We start from the raw sequence: 25,442 nt of genomic DNA on the forward strand, positions 1-25,442 counted from the left end.
ACCAGCTCTTGTCATACCACACTTGTCAACAATTTCCAGATTAGAGAGTGTATCTCTAATTTGGATTAAGGCATTATGGGCCAGGAAGTTTTATGGTGGGGTAAGCCTAATAGCATCTCAGGTTAACTGGATGACACAGGCATTTTCCTTAACTAAACCATCTACTCATGCATGCTTTTGTGAGGAAATGCTTGTTAAAACTTTAGTGTTGAGACAGGCTTGTGCTGTTGCCCAGGCTGGAGTGGAGTGGTGCAATCACAATTCACTGCAACCTTGACCTGGGCTCAAGCGATTCTCCCACTTCAGCCCCCAAAGTGGGTGGGACCACAGGCACACACCTCCAAGCCTGGCTTTTTTTTTTTTTTTTTTATAATGGCAGAGCTAGTTGAGGCTTTATTTGGGAAAATAACAAATTGTTTTGTAGCTGGAGTCATGGGCCAGAGGGGTACCCCAGACAATGAACTCCCCCGAGTGGGCTGAGGGCTAGGACTGAGCCTCACTCATGTGAGGCTGTGCGCACTCCTGTTCCCTATGCTTCCCTGTACAGTGGCCTCTTCCACAGGCTCTGGGGCATCCACAGGAAGGGGTGGGCTGGCAGGGGCTGCTATGCCAATTTACTTGGGCAGGACATCAGAGGACTGAGACACCAGCTTCCCATCTCAGGTCTCTATTTCCTTCATAACCACAGCCTTGGAGGAACCTTGGAGGAGCTGGTGTGGCTGAAGGAGCCAGAGCCAAAGCTGGAGCCTAGCCATAGCTGAGGCCAGGGCTTGTGTCATCCCACCTGGCTAATTTTTTTTGTATATTTATTAGAGACAGGGTTTCACCATGTTAGCCAGGCTGGTCTTGGAACTCCTGGCCTCAAGTGATCCACCGCCTCAGCCTCCCAAGTGCTGGGATTAAAGGTGTGAGCCACCATATCCAGCTTCTTTAGTTTTAAGGCTGAGTAATACTCCATTGTATCCACGTTTCACATTTTGTTTATTCATCCACTGATGCATCCTCTGGGTTGCTTCCATCTTAGCCTATAATGAATAATACTGCCATGACCATGAGTATACAAATGTCTCTTTGAGAACATGCTTTCAGTTCTTTTGGATATATACCTAGAACTAGAATTGCTAGATCATGTGGTAATTTTGTTTTTAAATTTTTGAGGAAACACCCTGCTATTTTCATAGCAGCTTCACCTTTTCACATTTTCACAAGCAGTGGATAAGGGTTCCAGTTTCTCACGTCCTTGCCAACACTTGCCTGGTTGTTTTGATAGCCACCATTCTGATGGGTAGGTACCATTGTGGTTTTGATTTGTATTTCCCGAACAATTACTGATATTAAGTATCTTTTCATGTGTTTATTGGCTATTCAGATGGAGAAGTGTCTGTTGAAATCCTTTGCCCATTTCTAAACAGATTATTTAGTTTCTATCGTTGAGTTGTAGGAGTTCTTTGTATATTCGGGTATCAACCTCTATCAGATGTGATGTTTCCTCCCGTTCCATAGACTGCCTTTTTCCCTCCATTATTGTGTCCTTTGATGCAAAGGAGTTTTTAACTTTGATGTTCATTTTGTCTATTTTTACCTTTTATTGCCTGTATTTTTGGTGTCTTAGGTATTTTTTACTTTGGAGAGGGTTTCTTTTTTCTTTTTTTCCTCTTTTTACAGTTGAGTATCCCAAATCCAATATCTGACATGCTCCAAAATCTAAAGTTTTTTGAGAGCCGACATGACACTCAAAGGAAATGCTCATTGGAAAATTTTGGGTTTTGGATTTTAGATTTGGGATGATTAATGGGTAAGTATAAGGCAAATATTTCAAAATTTGAAAAAAACCTAAAATCTGAAACACTTCTGGTTCCAAACATTTTGGATAAAAGATACTAACCCTGTATTTTTTATTTATTTTAATTTATTTAAAAAAATTTTATTTTGAGACAGAGTTTCTCCCTTGATGCCAGGCTGGAGTGCAATGGTGTGATTTCAGCTTACTGCAACCTCTGCCTCCCAGGTTCAAGTGATTCTCCTGCCTCAGCCTCCTGAGTAGCTGGGATTACAGGCATGCACCATCACGCCCAGCTAATTTTTTGTATTTTTAGTAGAGAGGGGTTTCTCCATGTTGGTCAGGCTGGTCTTGAACTCCTGATCTCAGGTGATCCACCCGCCTTGACCTCCCAAAGTGCTGGGATTATAGGCGTGAGCCACTGTGCCTGGCCTTTATTTTTTTTTTTATTATATGTAGAGTTTATAACAGTACTTTTTTTTTTTTTTGAGATGGAGCCTTGCTCTGTTGCCCAGGCTGGAGTGCAGTGGCACAACCTCAGCTCACTGCAACCTCCACTCCCTGGGTTCAAGCAATTCTCCTGCCTCAGCCTCCCGAGTAGCTGGGATTACAGGTGTGAGCCACCATGCCTGGCAAAAAAACCCTATTCTTTAGTGATTATTAAACCAGTGAATTAATCAACACTGGAACTGCCCTAAAAACAAACTTGTTATGTGAGATAATAAATATTCCTTTTTTTTTTTTTTTTTTTTTTTTTTTTTTTGAGACGGAGTTTCGCTGTTGTTACCCAGGCTGGAGTGCAATGGTGCGATCTCGGCTCACCGCAACCTCCGCCTCCTGGGTTCAGGCAATTCTCCGGCCTCAGCCTCCTGAGTAGCTGGGATTACAGGCACGCGCCACCATGCCCAGCTAATTTTTTTGTATTAGTAGAGACAGGGTTTCACCATGTTGACCAGGATGGTCTCGATCTCTTGACCTCGTGATCCACCCGCCTCAGCCTCCCAAAGTGCTGGGATTACAGGCGTGAGCGATAATAAATATTCCTATTGCTTAAACCAGCTTGGGTTGAGTCGTGTTACTTACAGACTAATGCATTATAACTTTTACAGTATCAGACCAGGGGTCCCTGTCTTCAGTACGTTTTAATCTTAGAAGGGGATCCTATGTCCAATGAAGAATCATTAAATGCTAAATTGTTGAAAAAGTTGGCAGTTGAAGTGATAATCTTGGACTATATGGGGTAATACAAATGAAGAAGTGATGCGACTGATTTTACTCAGCAAACCAGTAAATACTACTCCCTCCTCTAATTAAGAAAATAATTCCTGGGAAAGATGATCTGAATCTTCATTTCATGTCCATAGAAACTGCTGTCTCTGGAGTGCTAAGAGATTAGCCGTGTCCCCAGGGGCGTCCTGAGATACAGGTGTTTTGCTGGGCAGGGAAATTGTAGAGGGGAACTGGAAAGAATGAACAAATGAATACCTCTTCCTGATGGACTGATTGCTAAAGCAGATATGGTGGACAGTAGGAATGGGGGGGAAGGAGTATTTTCTTTAGAGAAGCAGACTTCTTTAGATCCTGAACTTGATAGGGGACTCTGTTTTTGAGGATGTATTTTAGTTTTCACCATTGTTGGCTTTTTTTTTTTTTTTTGAGACACTTTAACTCCTGACCTTGTGATCCGCCCATCTCGGCCTCCCAGAGTGCTGGGATTACAGGTGTGAGCCACCATGCCTGGCCTCATCGTTGGCTTTTATTAGATATCATTATGTGCTAGGAACACTGAAGAATATAAAATTCAGTCTCTGACTTTGGAGATTTGGTGGCACAGTACAATATAGAGGGAAGGATGACACTGAGACATTTAAACCTAGTCCAACACACCTGGGTTCAAATCCCAACTTTATAATTACCCATACCTCTCAACCTCAGTTTCATAGGGCTGTTGGAATAACTTAATGAGATAATACATATAAAGTACCTTATCAGGCCCCAAAAATCCTTGGAAAGTATTTGTTACAAATGAAAATGATTTATAGTTTTAAAAATTATCTAGGAATATATGTGGGGAAAAGGTAAACTCCAGCTTCTGTTCCATATAGAGCAAGACAAGAAATTGCAATTTTGAGGATGAGTTGTGTTTATTTAGTCAAGTTTATTGAGGTATAACTTATAGGTACCAAAACTTATGCTTTTTACATGTATACTTTGATGATTTCTGACAAATGTATATAGTCATGTAACCATTATCACAGTCAAAATATATAATATTTCTATGATCTCGAATGTTGCCCTAGGGCCCTTTACAGTCAATCTGTCTCACCCAGAGCTCCTAGTAACCACTGATCTAATTTCCGACTCTGTAGTTTGTGTCTAGCTTCCTTCATACAATGCCTTTTTTTTTTTTTTTTCTAAGACAGTCTTGCTCTGTTGCCCAGGCTGGAGTGCTGGCGTGCAGTGTTGTAATCTTAGCTCACTGCAACCTTCGCCTCCTAGGTTCAAGCAATTATCTTGCCTCAGCCTCCCAAGTAGCTGAAATAACAGGCATGCGCCACCACATCAGGCTGATTTTTGTACTTTTAGTAGTGATGGGGTTTCACCATGTTGGCCAGGCTGGTCTTGAAATCCTGACCTCAAGTGATACGCCTGCCTCAGCCTTCCAAAGTGCTGGGATTACAGGCATGACCCACTGTGCCTGGCCCATACAATGCTTTTGAGGTTTATTAATGTCTTGCATGTATCAATAGTTTGTTCCATTTAATTGCTGATTAATATTTCTTTGTATGGATGTACTTTTGTTGATTAAGTTTTTTTTTTTTTTTTTTTTTTTTTTGAGACAGAGTCTTGGTCTGTCACCCAGGCTGGAGTACAGTTGTGTGATCTCAGCTCACTGCAACCTCCGCCTACCCAGTTCAAGCAATTCTCCTGCCTCAGTCTCCCGAGTAGCTGGACTACAGTCACATGCTACCATGCCCAGCTAATTTTTTTGTATTTTTATTAGAGATGGGATTTCACCATGTTAGCCAGGATGGTCTTGATCTGCTGACTGTGATCTGCCCACCTCAGCCTCCCCAAGTGCTGAGATTACAGGTGTGAGCCACTGCGCCTGGCTGATTAAGTATTATTAATTGACATTAGGCCAGCGCTGTGGCTCACACCTGTAATCCTAAGCACTCTGAGAGGCTGAGGTGGGTGTATCAGATGAGGTCAGGAGTTGGAAACCAGTCTGGCCAACATGGTGAATCTCTGTCTCTACTAAAAACACACACACACACAAAAAAAAGCTGGGCATGGTGGTGGGCACCTGTAATCCCAACTACTTGGGAGGGTGAGGCAGGAGAATTGCTTGAACCCAGGGTTGCAGTGAGCCAAGATCAGGCCACTGCACTCCAGCCTGGGCAACAGAGCGAGACTCTGTCTCAAAAAGAAAAATAGTTGACATTAAGGATGTTTACAGTTTAGGGCAATTTTGTGCAAACTAAAATATGTGTGTAGACCTTTTTGTGAACGTTTTAACTTTTTTGGATGAATATCTAGGAGTGTGATGGCTAGGTCAAATGGTGAGTTGTTTTATGAGAGGTTCTCAGACTGTTTTGAAAGTGGTGGCACCGTTTTGCATGCCCACTAGCAATGTTTAAGAGCTCTAGTTGCTCTGCATCCTCGTCAACACTTGGCATTGTCAGATTTATTGTTTGCTTTTGTGTTTTTTCTCCATGCTAACAGTTGTATAGCAGTATCTCATTGTTTTAATTATCATTTTCCTGTGACAAATGATTTTGTGTGTCTTTTCATGTGCCTATTTGACATCACGTATCTTTTTATTTTTTTGAGACTGAGTCTTACTCTTGTTGCCCAGGCTGGAGAGCAGTGGCTTGATCTCAGCTCACTGCAACCTCCACCTCCTGAGTTCAAGTGATTCTCTTGCCTCAGCCTCCTGAGTAGCTGGGATTACAGGTGCCTGCTACCATGCCCTGCAAATTTTTGTACTTTTAGTAGAGACGGGGTTTCGTCATGTTGGCAGGCTGGTCTCGAACTCCTCCTGACCTCAGGTGATCCACCTGCCTTAGCTTCCCAAAGTGCTGGGATTACAGACGTGAGCCACCACACCCTGCCAGGTCTCTTATGTCCTTACTAATTTTTCATGTACTTTTTTTCTCTCTTACTGAACAAAGTGATTTTTATCATAGTGTAAAATTTGGGTCTGGTCTGAAAATCTCTGTCTTTTAATTTAGATTATTTACCTTTAATGTGATTATTGATAGTCAGTTTCAATACACCATGTGGTGGAGACAGTTCACCATAAGTCTCTTGTATTTCTATAGGTCTTGCAAGCAAGGAACTGACTACTCTTTGTTCCAGACTATCTTTTCAAGGATATTTATCTAGCAAACAGCCTTGGAAGATACAGTGTCTCCCTTTAGAGCATGGGGCAGACATCGCATAAAAAATTTGGTTCCTCGGCTGCGCGTGGTGGCTCACGTCTGTAATCCCAGCACTTAGGGAGGCCAAGATGGGTGGATCACAAGGTCAGGAGTTTGAGACCAATATGGTGAAACCCCGTCTCTACTAAAAATACAAATATTAGCTGGGCGTGGTGGTGGGCACCTGTAGTCCCAGCTACTCGGGAGGCTGAGGCAAGAGAATCACTCGAACCCAGGAGGCATAGGTTGCAGTGAGCCAAGATTGCGCCACTGCACTCCAGCCTGGGAGATAGAGCGAGACTCTGTCTTAAAAAAAAATTGGTTTCCTCAAATTCGGGGTTTTTCTGCTTATAATACAACCCATTGCATATCAGGATTATTCGGCCTGTGAGAATTAGGATTTGGGAACTGGTATGAACATGCTGATACACTGGATATTGCCCTTGATAAGAATAATAAACTGTCCTCTGACTCATATGTCACGTGGCTTCTACCAGCATCAATGACACTGTGGGGGGCGGGGCTTGCTTAGCTTGCAAGTAGGGTAAAACTAAATATACTTCACAGCTCTTTTTTTTTTCAAGTCAAAATTGTTTTATTGTCATTCACATATTTAATAGAAAAGGAAATGTAACAAATGGCTTGGGGTTGTATTTTTTTGAAAAATCCAGGTTTGTACAGTTGGCCTGTTCACATCTGGGAGCAGAGCTGTTCCCACATCAGGCGCAGCAGCTGCACTTCTCCGATGCCCTTTTGCAGATACAGCCCTGGGCACACTTGGCATAGCCCATAGGGCAGCAGGAACAGCAGCTCTTCTTGCAGGAGGTGCATTTGCACTGCTTGCACTTGGAGGAGCTGGCACATATGCAGGAGTCACCAGTGGCACAGGAGCAGTTGGGGTGCGTTTCAAGCCACGGTGAGGCTGGAGATCCAGGAGAGAAGTTGAGAGACTGTGAGGCACTTGGAAGGCGTACTTCACAGTTCGTTATGTCATCTTCCTTGTTTTTTGTTTGTCCTATCCCCACCTCTTCTTTTCCCCAAAATTTCTGCTTTCCTTTGGATTTTTTTTTTTTTTTTTTTGAGACGGAGTTTCACTCTTGTTACCCAGGCTGGAGCGCAATGGCGCGATCTCGGCTCACCGCAACCTCCGCCTCCTGGGTTCAGGCAATTCTGCCTCAGCCTCCTGAGTAGCTGGGATTACAGGCACACGCCACCGTGACCAGCTAATTTTTTGTATCTTTAGTAGAGACAAGGTTTCACCATGTTGACCAGGATGGTCTCGATCTCTTGACCTCGTGATCCACCCACCTCGGCCTCCCAAAGTGCTGGGATTACAGGCGTGAGCCACCGCGCCCGGCCTGGATTATTTTTATGATTTCATTTTATTTCTACTGTTAGCTTATTAGCTATACTCCATTTTTTAAAAGACTTTTACTTGACTGCCTAGGGATTACAGTATACATCTTTCTTGCTGCAGTTCACTTTCAGTAGTTTCTTTTTTTTTTTTTTTTTTTTTTTGATGGGGTTTTGCTTTTGTCACCCAGGCTGGAGTGCAGTGGCACAATCTTTGCTCACTCCAACCTCTGCCTCCCAGGTTCAAGTGATTCTTCTGCCTCAGCCTCCCGAGTAGCTGGGTTCACCACCACACCCAGCTAATTTTTGTATTTTTGGTAGAGATGGGGTTTCACCATGTTGGCCAGGCCAGTCTTGAACTGCTGACCTCAGGTGATCCGCCGCTCAGCTTCCCAAAGTGTTGGGATTACAGGCGTGAGCCACCGCACCCAGCCTACTTCCAGTAGTATTTTAACACTCCACGTATGCTATGAGAACCTTATGCCTCCAATTCCTCCCTTCATTGTGCATTTTTGTCGTTTGTTTGTTTTAAGAGATAGGGTCTTGCTCTGTCTCCTAGACTGTAGTGCAATGGCACAATCATAGCTCACTGCGGCTTTGAACTCCTGACTCAAAGTGATCCTCCTGCCTCTGCCTCCCGAACTATTGAGATTACAGGCATGAGCCACTGTGTCCAGCCCTCTCTGTGCTCTTTTCGTCATACTTCTAGTTATCAGTACCATAATACATTGTTACTATCTTTGCTGTAGGCAGTTATTGAGATTCACATTGTGTACCTGAATATTGGGTTGGGAAGTCTGTCTTAGATTTTCTGTCTTATGAATTTTTTAAATTTTAACACAATTTTGGACTAGAAATAATTTTTTGAGTCATTCTTTTTGAAGAGGTGTATTTTTATTTATTTATTTATTTTTTGCCAAGTGGATCTTTTCTTGGCTTCTAGTTGAGATCTTTCCATACATAACTTTCCCACCCCCTCTTGAGGAAACCTGAAGGCTGATTCCATTTAGTGTAGGATCCTTCTAAAGTCTTGGCTGGAGTTCAGTTTCAGGGAATTAGCAACAGGAAAGGCTGGAGGGAAGGTCAGTGAGGGCATTTCATTTTCTTCTCTTATTGTTAATTTCCTTAAGATTCCTAAAGAAAAGAAAAAGCACTTTCTACTCCAATCTTTCTACCTTGTTTTAATGCTAGGGTGTTCCTTTTTTTCCCCATTCCATTGTTAAGACAGGACATCAGGGTTTTAAAAAATATATCACCCATAATCATGCTTTCTATAATAGTCATTTCCTGCTGCCCTCTAAGCTTTGTTCATAGTATTCCACTGAGTTGACACATCATAATTTATGATTCATTTCCTTGTGTAGTTCAGGTTTTTCGTTATTATAAATTATACCACAGTAAACATCTTTGTGCATCTTTTATACCTCGTGAAGTATATTTCTATGAGCAGGTATCTACATTTTATAACAGCATTTTTATAGTTATTACATATTATAAATAAGATTTAGAAAAAGAAAGACATTGGGAATGTATATACCCTAGAGGAAAAGATCTTGGGACTTTGCCTAGAGAAGAATAGATAGATTGAATTGATTATACACTTGGTGGAGATAGGTTATTGAAAGAAAAATGTCAAAAATTTGGCTATGAATTTCAACTATGCTTTTTTCAGAGATTAGTATTTGAGGTTTAAATACCTCTTAACTGTTTTTTAAAATCAGTATGTTGAGTTCATTCCTGAGTTGAAATTTTGACATACTTCTTCCTGTTGTGAAATCTGTTTACAAAGATTTAGGCAGTGTTTGTGTGTGTGTACGTGTGTGTGTTGTATAGGGATAGAGCACAATCATCATGGAAATGAGATACTCTGTAGCTCTTCATAAAAGACCTATGCCTATGTTGTTTAATACGGTTGTCACTAACCATATGTGGCTATTGAGTACTTGAAATGTGGCTACTAAGTAAGAAGTAAGGCTAAGGAATGTACTTTTTGGTTTAGAAAACTTTAGTATCTCAAATGAATATACGGTGAGTATAAAACACACATTGGATTTCACGCTGGGCACAGTGGCTCATGCCTGTAATCCTAGCATTTTGGTGGGCTGAGGCAAATGGACCACCTAAGGTTAGGAGTTCGAGACCAGCCTGGCCAACATGGCGAAACCACATCACTACTAAAAATACAAAAAATTAGCCGGGCGAGGTGACAGGCACCTGCAGTCCCAGCTACTTGGGAGGCTGAGACAGAAGAATCGCTTAAGCCTGAGAGGCAGAAGTTGCAGTGAGCTGAGATCATGCCACTGCACACCAGCCTGGGTAACAGAGTGAGACTCTGTCTCAAAAAAAAAAAAAAAAGATTTAAAAGACTAAGTACAAAGAAAACAACTAAAATATCAATAATTTTTTACGGCCGGGCGCTGTGGCTCACCCCTGTATTCCAGCACTTTGAGAGGCCAAGGTGTGCAGATTACCTGAGGTCAGGAGTTTGAGACCAGCCTGGCCAACATGATGAAACCCTGTCTGTACTAAAAATACAAAAATTAGCCAAGCTTGGTGGCACATTCCTGTAGTCTCAGATTCTCAGGAGGCTGAGTTGGGAGAATTGCTTGAACCTGGGAGGTGGAGGTTGCAGTAAGCCACGATCACACCACTGCACTCCAGCCTGAGTGACAGAGCCAGAGACTCTCAGTCTCAGGGGAAAAAACAAACAAACAAACAAACAAACAAAAATATACACACACACACACACACACACACACATATATATACATACACACATATATATATAAAATTTTATATATATAAAATTTTTTATGTTGATGACATTGGAATAGTGATATTTTAGATATAATGAATTATATAAAATTAATTCCACCAGTTACTTTTTTTTGATGTTGCTTTTTTTTTTTGGGACAGAGTCTGGCTCTGTCAACCAGGCTGGAGTGCAGTGGCTTGATTTTGGCTTACTGCAACTTCTGCCTCCCAGGCTCAAGCCATTCTCCCACCTCAGCCTCCTGAGTAGCTGGGACTACAGGCACACACTGCCATGCCTGGCTAATTTTTGTATTTTTTGTAGATGTGGGGTCTCACTTTGTTGCCTAGTCTTGTGTCAAACTGCTGATCTCAAGTGATCTGCTGCTCGCCTCGGCCTTCCATAGTGCTGGGATTAGGGGAGTGAGCCACTGAGCCTGGCAGATGTGGATTTTAGGGAATTTAAAATTACATATGTGGCTTGCATTGTATTTCTATTGGATAATACTGGCTTACATTGTATGTGACATAAGTGAAGAAAACCACTGTTTTCACAGCTTCAGAATGTTGTGGCTGGGCATGATAGCTCATGCCTATAATCCTGGCACTTTGGGAGGCCAAAGTGGGAGGATCACTAAAGCTCAGGAGTTTGAGACCATTCTAGGCAACAAGGCAAAACTTTGTCTCTATAAAAAAACACAAAAATTAGCCAGGCATCGTGGCACATGCCTGTAGTCCCAGCTACTAGGGAGACTGAGACAGGAGGATTGGTCGAGCCTGGGAAGTTGAGGGTGCAGTGAGCTGTGATTGCATCACTGCACTTCACCTTGGGTGACAAAGTGAAACCCTGTCTCAAAATAATAAATAAATAAATAAAATGTTGCAAACATGGACAACTCACTGTCTAAAGAAAGATCCGAGTTACTGAGACTACAGAGTTTAATGTTTAGGTTGTAGGAAGGGGAGCAAGAAGCGCCAATGCAGGCCAACTGGTTATAGGTTATAGGTAAAGGGTGGGCATTGTCAGAGTTTACTGCTTAAAAGCAACTAGTGTTCCATTTAAAGCATGGGCTGACTACACAGTTTTGTTTTGTTTTTTTTTTTTTTTTTTTTTTTGAGACGGAGTTTCGCTCATTACCCAGGCTGGAGTGCAATGGCGCGATCTCGGCTCACCGCAACCTCCGCCTCCTGGGTTCAGGCAATTCTCCTGCCTCAGCCTCCTGAGTAGCTGGGATTACAGGCACGCGCCACCATGCCCAGCTAATTTTTTGAATTAGTAGAGACGGGGTTTCACCATGTTGACCAGGATGGTCTCGATCTCTTGACCTCGTGATCCACCCGCCTCGGCCTCCCAAAGTGCTGGGATTACAGGCTTGAGCCACCGCGCCCGGCCTGACTACACAGTTTTTACTGCATAACCATGCTTTCTACGTTCAGTGTGTAATACAAGAAGTATTAATTTTTTAAAAAAAGGTAAATATGAGGTCAGTCATGGTGGCACATGCCTATAATTCCATCACTTTGGAAGGCTGAGGTGGGTGGATTGAGCCCAGGAGTTCAAGACTAGCCTGGGCAATATGGCGAAACCCTGTCTCAACAAAAAATACAAAAATCTGCTGGACGTGGTGGCGCATGCCTTTAGTCCCAGCTACTCGGGAAGCTGAGAGGGGAGGATCACTTGAGCCTGGAAGGTCAAGGCTGCAGTGAGCCAAGATTGTACCACTGCACTCCAGCATGGGCAACAGAGTGAGACCCTGTCTCAAAAAAAATTTAAAAAGACAAAAAGGTAAACATGATGGTTAAGGTACAATAAAAAGACAAAATTAATAAGCAAAGTGATTAAACACTAAAATGAAAAGAACAGAAGGGTAGAATTAACAGAAAGCCAACTCAATAAAATTCAAAAGAAAAAGAAAAAACAAGAATTCTAAGTGTCAGATCCATGAGCCCTTCATACCAGATTCAGGAGCCAATGAATCTACCTGAAATTACATTAAAAATAAGAGGGAAGCCAGGTGCAGTGGCTCATGCCTGTAATCCCAGCACTTTGGGAGGCTAAGGTGGGCGGATCTGAGGTCAGGAGTTTGAGACCAGCTAACACAGTGAACCCCTTCTCTACTAAAAATACAAAAAATTAGCTGGGCGTGTTCGTGGGTGCCTATAATCCCTCCTGAGTGGGAGGCTGAGGCAGGAGAATTGCTTGAACCTGGGAGGCAGAGGTTGCAGTGAGCCGAGATCATGTCATTGCACTCCAGCCTGGGCAACAAGAGCGAAACTCCATCTCAAAAAAAAAAAAAAAAGAAAAAGGAGACCGGTATCAAATTTCTGAAAATGCAAACTCTAGTGTCTGATATGAAAAACACACTTGTTAGAATCAACAGCAGATCAGACAGTGTGGAACAAAAGATGAGTAAACTTGAACACATAGCACAGAAGTTATTAAAAATTAAACACAAAGGAAAAAGGCTGAAGAAAATGAACAGAGTATCAGTAAACTATGGGAGAATCTCTAGTGGTCTAATGTGTGTATAATTGGAGTCTCCAAAGGAGGGAGAAAGGATTTGAAAAAACAATGGATAAAAATTTTTCAAATTTGATGAAAACTGTAAGCCCTCCACAGATCTAACAGACCCCAAGCACAAGGAAGACAAGGAAAACAATATGACAACACATAACACTTGAAAAATTGTTCAAACCAGAAATTGAGAGAAAACATTAAAGGAAGTAGGAACTAGACATGTTACAGATAGAAAAACCGAAGGATGACAGCATATTTCTCATCAGATACAATGCAGATGTGAAAACAATGGAGTTACATCTTTAAATTGAAAGAAAATAAAAAACAACTCAAATTCTATATCCAGCCAAAATATCTTTTGAAAACAAAGGTGAAATAAAGACTATTTCAGAAATACAAAATCTGAAAGAATTCATCACCTGTAGACTTATACTATAAGAAGTATTAAATCCTTCAGGGACAAGGAAAAAGATACCAGATAAAACTCTGGGTCTACAAAAGGAAGAACAAAAAGCTTTTTTTTTTTTTCTCCAGTAAAACAGTTGCCGCTTAAAAGAAAAAGTACTACAATTAATCATGGGATTTATAGATTTATAATATATATATAGAAGTAAAATGCATGACCACCATAGAATAAGGCCAAGATGGGGAAAGTGAAATCTTACTGCTGTAAGATATTTTCTTTCTTTCTATTTTTTTTTTTAGAGATGGGGTCTGACCATGTTGCCTAGGCTGGTCTCAAGCTCCTGGCCTCAAGCAAACCTCCCACATTAGCCTCTCAAAGTGCTGAAATTTCAGGCATGATACCACACCCGACATGCTATAAGATTTTCACCTTGTACATGATAAATCCCAAAGTAATCGCAAGAGAAATAGAAAAGCTAATAAGTCAACAAAGAAGATTTAATGGAGTCATTAAAAATTCTCAATCTAGGCTGGGTGTGGTGGCTCATACCTGTAATCCCAGCACTTTGGGAGTCTAAGGGGATGGATCATTTGAGGTCAGGAGTTTGAGACCAGCCAAGCCAACATGCTGAAACCTTCTCTCTACTAAAAATACAAAAAATAGCTGGATATGATGGCACACACCTGTAATCCCAGCTATTTGGGAGTCTGAGGCAGGAGAATTGCTTGAACCAGGAGACGGAGGTTGCAGTGAGCCAAGATTGTGCTGCTGCACTCCAGCCTGGCAACAGAGTGATACTCTGTCTCCAAAACACACGCACACACACACACACACACACCTCTCAGGAAACAGGCAAAAGAACTGGGACAAACAAGACAATAGCAAGATGGTACTATTTTTTTTTGAAACAGAGTCTCACTCTATCACCTGGGCTGGAGTGCAGTGGTGCTATCGTGGCTCACTGCAACTTCTGCCACCCAGGTTCAAGCAATTCTCCTGCCTCAGCCTCTCAAGTAGCTGGGATTACAGGATCTTGCCATTGCACCTAGCTAATTTTTGTATTTTTAGTAGAGACGCATCATCTTGGTCAGGCTGGTCTTGAACTCCTGACCTCATGATCCACCCACCTTGGCCTCCCAAAGTTCTGGGATTACAGGTATGAGCCACCAGGCCTGGCCTCGCAACATGGTACATTTAAAACCGACCTCATCAATAGTTATATTAAGAATTGTCCAAACACCCCAATTAGCATCACAGTGGGTAAAAAGACCCTACCACATGCTGCTTACAAGACAACCACTTTAAATATAACGACAGATAGGTTAAATGTAAAAGGATATTAAAAGATATGCCTGTAATAAAAAGAAATCTGATGAAACTATATTAGTATCAGACAAAGTAGATATCAGAACATAGCATATTGCCAGGGAAAAGGGGATACATTTCATGGTGATCAAAGGGTCAATTCAATAAGAAGTCATAACAGTTCTACGTGTTTATTTGCCTAAATGATGGCTTCAAAATACATAAAGCAAAACTTGATGGAACTGTGAGGAAAAGCAATTTTTACAATTACAGTCGGATTTTAGCACCTCTCAATAATCGATAAGTAGAAAAGTAATAAGATTGTCCAAGACTTGAACCACATTATCAACCACCTGATGTAACTGATGTTTACAGAGTACCTAGCAGCAAAAATAAGTTACATTAAAAATGCTTCTCAGAGAATTTGATAAAAATTTTAAAAATTAAAAATAAAATTGTACAGTACTCAGCAGCAGCAGAATCTTTTTTCATGTGCACAGGGGATTTTATCAAGATAGGCTAAGTTCTGGGCAACAAGTATCAATGCATTTAAAAGGATTAAAAATCATTCAAAGTGTGATCTCAATAAAATTAAGTTAGAAATAAATGACCAGTCTCTGGGAAATTAACAAATACTGGGAAACTAAATATCCTTTTATACAGTCCATGTATTAACAAAGAAACCAAAAGGGAAGTTGGGACTCATTTTGAGCTGAATGAAAAATGAAAGCACAACATATCAAAATTTGTAGGATATAGCTAAAGCATGAGTCAGAGCAAAATTTATGGCATAAATACATGCATTTGAAAAGAAGGGGCCAGGTGTGGTGGCTCATGCCTGTAATCCCTGAACTTTGGGAGGCCAAGGCGGGTGGATCACCTGAGGTTAAGAGTCTGAGACAGCCTGCCAACATGATGAAACCCTGTCTCTACTAAAAATACAAAAAAATTAGCTGGGCATGGTGGCAGGCACCTGTAATCCCAGCTACTTGGGAGGCTGAGGCATGAGAATTATTTGAACCCAGGAGGCAGGGGTTACACTTCAGCCTGGGTGACAAGAGTGAAACTGTGTCTAAAAAAAAAAAAAAAGAAGAGAAGGAAGATCTTAAATCAGTGACCTCACCTTCTACCTTAAGAAACTGGAAAATAAAGAGCAAATAAAGAGTAAGAAGAAAAAAGGAAATAATAAAAGATGAGGGTGGAAATCAATTAGGCATAAAACAAAGGCAATAGAGAAACTCAGTAGAAATGAAAGAGCTTTTTTTAAATTAGAAGATCAATGAAATTGATAAACATCTAGCAGGATAGATCAGGAAAAGATAGAGGTGACACAAATTACTAATACCAGGAATGAGGGAAGTGACATAACTACAGATATTACATACAGTAAGAGGGCAATAAGGGGATATTCTGAGCAATTTTATGCCAATAAATTAGACAATTTAGAAGAAATACCTTGAAAGACAAACTTACCAAAATTCACTCAAGAGGAAATAATTAACTTCAATAGCTATATAACTCAGATAATTTGGATTTGCAGCTAGAAACCCCACAAAGACAACACCAGGACCCGATAGCTTTATTATCATATTCTACCATACATTTAAGGAAGAAAAGCAAATACAAATTCCCCACAAAGTCTTCCAGAAAGTTAAAGAAAACAGAACATTCCCCAACTCACTCTAAGCCAATCAATGCAACTTTGCACATTAACAGCATATAAAAGAAAACAACTCCTATGATCTCAACACTTACAAAACGTAAGTAAACTCTCAGCAAATTATGGTTAGTTACCTATGAAAAACCTACCTCGAGATCATGTTTAATGTGGAAAGATTTAATGCCTCCCCTGTACAATCAGGGAGAAGGCAATGATGTCTGCTCTCACCTATTCAGTATTATATTGAGTTATTTAACTAGTGCAATGACTCAAACAAGAAAAAGAAGCCAAGATAAGTAATAGGAAGTGGATTTACCCTTTTGACTGAAACAGCTGGAAAACTAGACTAAATATATGAAACAGTGGTTTTCAAGATGTTAGATATTAGGCTACTGAGTACAGCAATCCCTGATGAATGAGAAAGAAATAGAGCTCTATAATTGGCCCAGCTTACTGCCTGAAAACAGTTGCTAGGATGAAGGGAGTGGGAACCTAGCTGTAATCTAAACATCTCCCTGCTTTGAAGAGATGTAACTGGGTTACTGGGAGGCCATGGCAATGAGTTCTCAGGGTAGAGTACCAAATAGGAGAGATGCATATAGAGGCAGGACTCAAAATCAGCTCAGCACATTCTTCTAAAGAACAAAATTTAAGGCAGGGTGCAGTGGCTCACGCCTGTAATCCCAGCACTTTGGGATACCAAGGTGGGCTGATCAACTGAGGTCAAGAGTTCAAGACCAGCCTGGCCAACATGGTGAAACCCCCATCTCTACTAAAAACACGAAAATTAGCCAAATGCAGTAGCACACGCCAGTAGTCCCAGCTACTTGGGACACTGAGGCAGGAGAATCGCTTGAACCTGGGAGACGGAGGTTGCAGTGATCACACCATTCATTGCACTCCAGCCTGGGTGATAGAGTGAGACTCCATCTTAAGAAAAAAACAAACAAAAAAAAAAAAGAAGAAAAGAAAAGAGTTTAAAACTTAGAAATAAGCAAAAGAAAGTATAGCCTGTCTTTTCAATGTCTTCCTAGAGCACTGTTTAACAGCCCCATCCAAGGATTGTTGACTTATTTCGGAGAATGTATTTGACTTTACTATTTACCATCTGTTACAGCCCAAATCTGTGAAGTTAAATGTTAACTTTTAGATTTCTGTCCAGTGGAAAAGATAACCCCAAAGGTTATAGTTTTATTGCCTTGGAACTAATTTACCAGTTTTGTATCTAACCTAGCAATCTTAATCCAGCATTCTTTTTAAAAATGACATGTCTATAAATACAGACTTCCTCCAATACTCTTGGAACCACTTTTATTATTTTTGTGGTTCTGTCATTAATAAGTTAATGTATTTTTGACATGGGTTCATTCTATCATTTGTGTAAAAGACATCTTTTCAACTTTTTGAATATTATACGTCGATTGTTATGGAAGTTCCACTGAGAGGCCCACGTGGACACTTACCCGAGACAAGTAAGGAATTTTGCCCTTGAAGGGCACCGTATGGAATATTTAAGCTCAGGCACGCCATTTTATTGATCCCTGGAGTGAAGCCCAGGTGGAAATATAACTTTAGTCTCCATCTCTTTCCTTATTCCCACCCTGGGTTGTTATTTTTGTTTTGGTCCTTGGCTTAATATGGTTCTATTTCTGATTTGCACCCAGTTTGCAAGCTGTTCTCAATTGGTAATAGCAACAACTGGGGATCTGAGTTTATGGTCTGCACATTTGGTTATGGATGTCAACATGATAGGAGTTTATACACTCCGTCAGCTAAGAGATGATAGAATGTGGTTTGTGACACTTTTTTCTTTATGTGAAACTTTGCCTATTTGCTAGTTCAAGTCAAATAAGAGAACGTTTTGTGCACACTGGACAGGAAAATCTATTTGAGATCAGAACTGTTGAGATTTTGTGTTCTATGTTTACTTTGACCCGTGATGGAAGTTATAGAACCGAAGCTGGAAACTCTGTGGGTCTGTGAGTCTGCGTGAAAAATTTCTTCACCTCTCATTGTGTGATTTGTCATATTTTCCTATCTCTAAGTATGTTAATTATACTCTTCACTGACACAGTACAAAGTTATCACACTTGATAATTCCTTTTTATCTCGTCACTTCTGATGCCATTAAGAAGATTATGTGTATGAGTATTATGTGGCTATATACATATACGTTTGTGTTTGTGTATATGGCTAACATTTTCAGTGGGAGGCGTTACGATCGCCAGGGCACCTGGCATTGTTTATCTGAAATCCAGATTTCAGATAAACAATGAATAATTTTTGAACATAAGTATGTCTAAAATTCAATTTAACTGGTTGTCCTGTATTTTTTCGAATCCTTTAGTTGTAATGAGATATACATAACATAAAATGTAGTGTCTTAACCATTTTTATGGATACAGTTCAGCAGTATTAAATACATTTATAATGTGCATCTTCACAGTTCTTTTCATTTTGTAAAACTGAAACCCTGTACCCATTAAACAACTTCCCATTCTTCTCTCCCCTCCACCCTCTGGCAAACGCCATTCTACTTTCCATCTGTATGATTTTGACCACTCTGCCTCAAATAAGTAGAATCATACAGCATTTGTCTTTCTGTGACTGACTTACTTCACTTAGGATAATGTCCTCAGGGTTCATTTATATTGTAGCGTGTCAGAATTTCCTTCTTTTTAAGGCTGTGCAATATTTCACTCTATGTATATACCATATTTTGTTTATCCATTCATCTGTCAGTGGACATTTGGGGTTGCTTCTATGTTTTAGATAGTATGAATAAAGCAGCTGTGAGCATGGGTGTGCAGATATCTCTTTGAGACCTGCTTTCAATTATTTTGAATACACACCAAGTGGAATTGCTAGGGTAATTTTATTTTTAATTTTTTTGAGAAACCACCATAGTATTTTTTATAGTGGCTGCAGCATTTTACATAGCGACTGTGGCTGATTTCCATTTGTATCTTTTCTCTGTAAGAAACAGTAACCAGGAGCATAATACCTTTCAGTGAGCTCTGTAAGTCTTGCAAATTATCTAAGAAGATAGTTTTTGTACCCCCTAAATTTGTTATTTGTGTCAGAAGTGAGGATAGTCTTGTGGGCACTGTTTCCTCAAACTTTGTAGTTTGGGCTGGGCAAGGTGACTCACACCTGTAATCCTAGCACTTTGGGAGGCCGAGGCGGGCGGATCATCTGAGGTCAGGAGTTTGAAACCAGCCTGGCCAACACAGCAAAACCTCGTCTCTACTAACAATACAAAAATTCGCTGGGTGAGGTAGTGAGCACCTGTAATCCCAGCTACTCAGGAGGCTGAGGCAGGAGAATAGCTTGAACCTGGGAGGCGGAGTTTGCAGTGAACCAAGATTGTGCCATTGCACTTCAGCCTGGGCGACAGAGCGAGATTCCATCTCACACACAAACACAAAAAACAAAAAACAAAAAAAAAACTTTGTAGTTTGGTTAACTCAAGGTAGAATGTATCTGTACTTTCTATTTTTATTTTTCTGCCCCAATATGATGTACAAAAATATATCTACTACAGCACACCACTAGATATACGAAATGTAGCTAGTTTTAATGTGAAGGTTGTTGAATTTTATTATCATGCATTTTCAAACTTCTGTTGAAATGATTAATAAGTTTACCTTATCTGATGTTGTGGTTTTTGTTTTTATATTCATCTGTCATCAGGAATGGAGCCAGGCTTTGTAGGACCTGAAGCTCATGTAATTTGGGGGCTCTTTTTGTTAAAAAAAATAAAAGAGGTGGGGCGCAGTGGCTCACGCCTGTAATCCCAGCACTTTGGGAGGCCGAGGCGGGTGGATCACCTGAGGTCAGGAGTTCGAAACCAGCCTGACCAACAAGGTGAAACCCTATCTTTTTTTTTTTTTTTTAAAAAGTGAAAGTATAAATTTATAAAATTGTAGGTACAAAATTGTGCACAGAAGTAAGTTTTCATTTAGAATAAAAAAAAGAAATCATAACAAATTAAAAAATTTTTTAAATCAAGAACACAAATTAAAAAGTCCAGAAAAACAACGTAATATTAATCACCTGAATCACCTCTGTGATATTTTTCTTCCTGCAGTTCTGATTGCTTCATCAAATGACAATATTTTGTAGTATTTTTCTTTTTATTTTTTTTCAGACAGGGTTTCACTCTGTCTCCCAGGCTAGAGTGCAATGGCACCATCACGGCTCAGTGCAGCCTTGACCTCCTGGGCTCAAGTGATCCTCCCCCCTCAACCTTCCAAGTAGCTGGAACTACAGGCACACACACCAGCAAGCCTGGCTAATTTTTGTATTTTTTGTAGAGGCGGGGTCTTGCCATGTTGCCCAGACTGGTCTTGAATATCTGAGCTCAAGTGATCCACCCATGTTGGCCTCCCAAAGTGCTGGGATTACAGATGTGAGTCATTGTGCCTGGTCAAGATTTTGTAGCATTTTCTATTAAATGAATAGAAAGATAAATCAGTCTTTTCTCTCTTACTGTTGTTAGAAGTTTATTTTCATTACTGATTGTTTAGAAAAGTTTCTGGTAATATCATGTAATTTCTTAAGATTGTTGTCAAATTTGGTAAAACCTCTACCAAGTTTCTTTCATATGTAAACTTTAAAATTTCAGGATGTTCCAATTTTCTTGTGCAATGACTAATCCCAAATATACTTTGCATTAATAACATTCACCAATTTGTCATAGATGTCTTATTTTAGTATTTTGTTATCATTATAGTTAGCTAAATGATAAACCTAAATCCATTTCCAATATATGATTCATTTATCTTCATTTATTGGATTTTTTTTTTTTTTTTTTTGAGACAGAGTGTCACTTTGTTGCCCAGGCTGGAGTGCAGTGGCACACTCACAGCTCACCACAGCTTTCACCTCCCAGATAAAGGTGCTGGCAGATTCAGTTTCTGGTGAGGCGCTCTTCCTGCCTTGCAGACTGCTGCCGTCCCTGTGTCCTCACACGGCTTCTCTGTGTTCATGAAGAGAAAGAGATTTCTACTGTCTTTTCCTCTTGTAAGGACACCAGTCCTATTGGATTTGGGCCCCACTCTTATGGTCTCATTTAACCTTAAAAGCCCTATCTCCAAATATAGTCACATTGGTTAGGGCTTCCATATATAAATTTCAGTGGTGGCGGGGGAGAGGAGCAGAGAGAGGTGGCGTGCCGGGAAACACAGTTCAGTCCATAACAGTAAGCATTTTAAGCTTAGCATATTACACACTAAACAGAATCATGGTTCTGTTCCTATAAAAGACTGTTGGTGCCTGGCCCATCCTCCTGCCTCAGACTCCCAAAGTGCTGGGATTACTGGTGTCAGCCACCGCACCCAGCCTCCTCCTGCCTCAGACTCCCAAGTGCTGGGATTACTGGTGTGAGCCACCGCACCCAGCCTTCTCCTGCCTCAGACTCCCAAGTGCTGGGATTACTGGTGTGAGCCACCGCACCCAACCTCCTGCTGCTTCTTGCTCAGGGTGCTTTGTTTCCTGGTGGTTTTGTAATTTTTTTTTGTTTTTTTTTTCTTTTTTTATTGCATTTTAGGTTTTGGGGTACATGTGGAAAACATGCAAGATTGTTGCATGCGTGCATACGTGACAGTGTGATTTGCTGCCTTCCTCCCCTTCACCTATATGTGGCATTTCTCCCCATGCTATCTCTCCCCAACTCCCCACCCCCCGCTGTCCCCCCCACTCCCCCCAACAGACCCCAGTGTATAGTGCTCCCCTCCCTGTGTCCATGTGTTCCCATTTTTCAACACCCGTCTATGAGTGAGAACATGCGATGTTTGATTTTGTGTTCTTGTGTCCGTTTGCTGAGAATGATGGTTTCCAGGTTCATCTGTGTCCCTACAAAGGACACGAACTCATCGTTTTTGATGGCTGCATAATATTCCATGGTGTATATGTGCCACATTTTTCCTGTCCAGTCTATCATCGATGGGCATTTACTTCGTTGCTCTACCGACTTTTTAAAAAACATTTTCTTTAGAAACGCTTTGAGGCCTGGGATAGATGAATTCCTCCAGAGATATGCTTCTTTTGAGCATCTGAGGGCATCAATCATTGTATTAGGACTATTTTAATCCTAATTATTGGTTTATGACTTTTTTCTTTTAGGTTATGTGTGTTTCTGCTACAAACCTGCGTTAGGACTGGCTTGTGATTACAGATTCTTGGAGGAGACTCAGCACCAAATTTTGAGATGAGCAATTTTTGTTGTAGTCCTCTGGTGGTGATAATTGTGATGGAGAAATGGAGGATTTCTAATTTGCCTTACATTGAGGGAATAACACTTTGGGACCCAGCTTTATAGGGGGAAGAGGGAATCTCCTTTTAGAGTCCCTATTTTAGGTGGGCCTGGGCTTTGATTTCCCACTCATATGCTTTTCCAGTTTTGGTAGAGATCCTCTATATTTCACTTCATTCTTACTTAAATTTACTATATTTCATTGTCTGAAACATAAATTTTTCACATTTTAACGTCTTTGAAATCAGTATGTATCTTAAACTGTCTACAATCACTGTCAGCCAGTCAGGCATTAAATAAATGTCATTGTTTATGCATGTATGAATATCAAAATTGCAGCATCAAAAATTGCAGAATGAATGTCAGTGGCTTGGAAGAAAATCTTGAGACTAATAGTGGAGCATTCTTATAACTCTGAGGCATCAAATGTTAGTGGAGAGAAGCTATCACAGTGAATCAGACTTTTCAGTAACACTCCTAAAACATGAGTCAGAAGTACTTATGTTAGTGCTACATAATTGCAAAGTCAAGCTTAAGAGCCCAGTATCAATGTTTTTTCATTATTTTAAGGATTGTTTTTTGAAATAATACATTACTAATGTTTTTAATGGCACAGAGAATTGTGTGGAAGAGTTGGATTAAATGTGAGATAGTTTTAAACATACCTTAAGCAATTTTTTCACTTGCATTTTACTTTTTATATATGCTCAAGAGTAATATATTATTAAAAATAAGCTGAGTCAGCCTGGTGTGGTGGCTCACATCTATAATCCCAGCACTTTGAGAGGCTGAGGTAGGAGGATCACTTGAGCCCAAGAGTTCAAGACCAGCTTGGGCAACATAGCAAAACCCTGTCACTACTAAAAGTAAAAAAAAAAAATTAGTTGATGGTAGTGGCGCATGCCTGTAGTCCCATCTACTTGGGAGGCTGAGGCTGGAGGATCACTTGAACCCAGGAGGTCCAGGCTGCAGTGAGCTGTGATCACATCACTGCACTCCAGCCTGGCTGACAGAGTGAGACCCTGTCTCAAAAAAATAAAATTATAAAAATAAGCTGGGTGCAGTAGCATGTGTCTGTAGTCTGAGCTACTCAGGAGGCAGAGGCCGGAGGATTGCTTGAGGTTAGGACTTCAAGTCTTGGGCAACATAGCAAGATCTTGTCTTTAAATAAATAAATAAATAAAAAAGAAGGGAAAAACAGGCAATTAGCCTACAAGATCTTCCGCAAGTATAAAATCAAAGTTCTAAGAAAGCGTTATGTCAGTTTGATAGCATTTTTTTTCTTTCTTAGTAGTAAATAAAGTAATGGCATATCTTTCAACCAATGGTGACTTAGAATATATGTATAATATATTAAGTAATCTTTACTTTCTCGTCAGCTTCTGAATGCATTTAAGACATTTTAAAATTCAGTCATTTTAGTTGATTTTACCAGATGGTTCAGTCCTCCAGCACCTAGTCTATTATACTAAACAAATTAAGTTTTATAGTACGTTTATAATCAGAAAACATAATATTTCCAAAAAAGCGTTTGGTTTAGAAGTGGTCTTTCAGGAGGAAAGAGTAAGAACTACGGTTAAAAAAAACGTTTTTTTTCCTTTGGGGATAGGAACATTTTTAGCATGTTTGCATATTACTTGTGTGTTAATGTTTCTAATATTTTGTGTATCTCTTCTCTCTTCTTAATTAGATTTTCTGGAGGCCTGTATATTTCTCTTTTTTTTGGAGACAGAGTCTTGCTCTATCCTCCAGGCTGGAGTACAGTGGCATGATCTCCGCTCACTGCAAGCTGTGCCTCCTGGGTTGAAGCGATTTTCCTGCCTTAGCCTCCTGAGTAGCTGGGATTACAGGCACCTGCCACCATGCCCAGCTTATTTTTGTGTTTTTAGTATAAACAGGGTATTACTATGTTGGCCAGGCTGGTCTTGAACTCCTGACCTCAGGTGATCCACCCGCCTCAGCCTCCCAGAGAGCTGGGATTACAGGTGTGAGCCACCGCACCCGACCATCATATATTTCATAATGTTTTCATGACCAAATTGTTCTTATTTTCCAATTAATTCTGTTTCAGTCTTAATTATTCTCATTCTTCAACTTGCTTTTGGTGATTTCATTGTTGTTGCTTCATTATTTATTATTTTTATTTTTAGAGACAGTCTTGCTCTGTCGCCCAGGCTGTGCAGTAACACAATCATAGCAGTTCCCCCACCTCAGCCTCTTGAGTAGCTAGGACTACAGGTGCATGTCACTGTGGTTGGCTAACTTTTATTTTTATTTTTGTAGAGATGGAGTTTGCCCAGGCTGGTCTTAAACTCCTGGCCTCAAGTGATCCTCCTGCCTTGGCCTCCCAAAGCACTGAGATTATGGGCATGAGCCACCATGCCTAACCTGCTGTTGTTTCTTTTTGAGAGAGGGACTCACTCTGTTGCCCCGGCTACAGTGTAGTGGTGCGAACACGGCTTACTGCAGCCTCGACCTCCTGGGCTCAAGTGATCCTCTCTCCTCAGTCTTCTGAGTAGCTGGACCACAGGCATGTGGCATCACTCCTGGCTAATATATTTTTGTAGTTTTTGTACGGACGAAGTCTCACTGTGTTGCCCAGGCTGGTCTCAAACTTCTGGGCTCAAGTGATCCTCCGCCTTGGCCTCCCAAAGTGCTGGGATTACAGGTATGAGCCACCATGCCCAGCCTGTCGTTTTTTATATAATACTTTTTCTCTCTCAAAAAGTAATATACTGTTTAAAACTTTGTATTTTCTTTCAAATACAGCTTTGAGTTCATCACAAAGATTTAGATAAGTTGATATTTTAATTATTTTTAGATGGCTAATACTTCCTAACATTTGCCATACACTTTTTTTTTTTTTTTTTTTGAGACGGAGTCTCAGTCTGTTGCCCAGGCTGGAATGCAATGGCACGATCTCAGTTCACTGCAACCCTCCGCCTCCCGGGTTCAAGTGATTCTTTTGCCTCAGCCTCCCGAGTAGCTG

General features: G+C 40.7%; 1 protein-coding gene across 1 annotated transcript in view; it reads right to left on the minus strand.

The window, feature by feature from the left end:
- Window positions 1-6,923: 6,923 nt before the first annotated feature.
- Window positions 6,924-25,442, minus strand: part of LOC135268206 (metallothionein-1L-like) — a 38,277-nt gene continuing 19,758 nt past the window's right edge. Inside the window, exon 3 of the mRNA XM_064360201.1 lies at window positions 6,924-7,126. Coding sequence (XP_064216271.1) covers window positions 6,924-7,126 — 203 coding nt within the window. The remainder of the gene's footprint in view (window positions 7,127-25,442) is intronic.

This window comes from Aotus nancymaae, unplaced genomic scaffold, assembly GCF_030222135.1.
Source record: "Aotus nancymaae isolate 86718 unplaced genomic scaffold, 86718_ANA_hifiasm-v0.15.2.pri h1tg000039l, whole genome shotgun sequence".
Taxonomy (NCBI): domain Eukaryota; kingdom Metazoa; phylum Chordata; class Mammalia; order Primates; family Aotidae; genus Aotus; species Aotus nancymaae.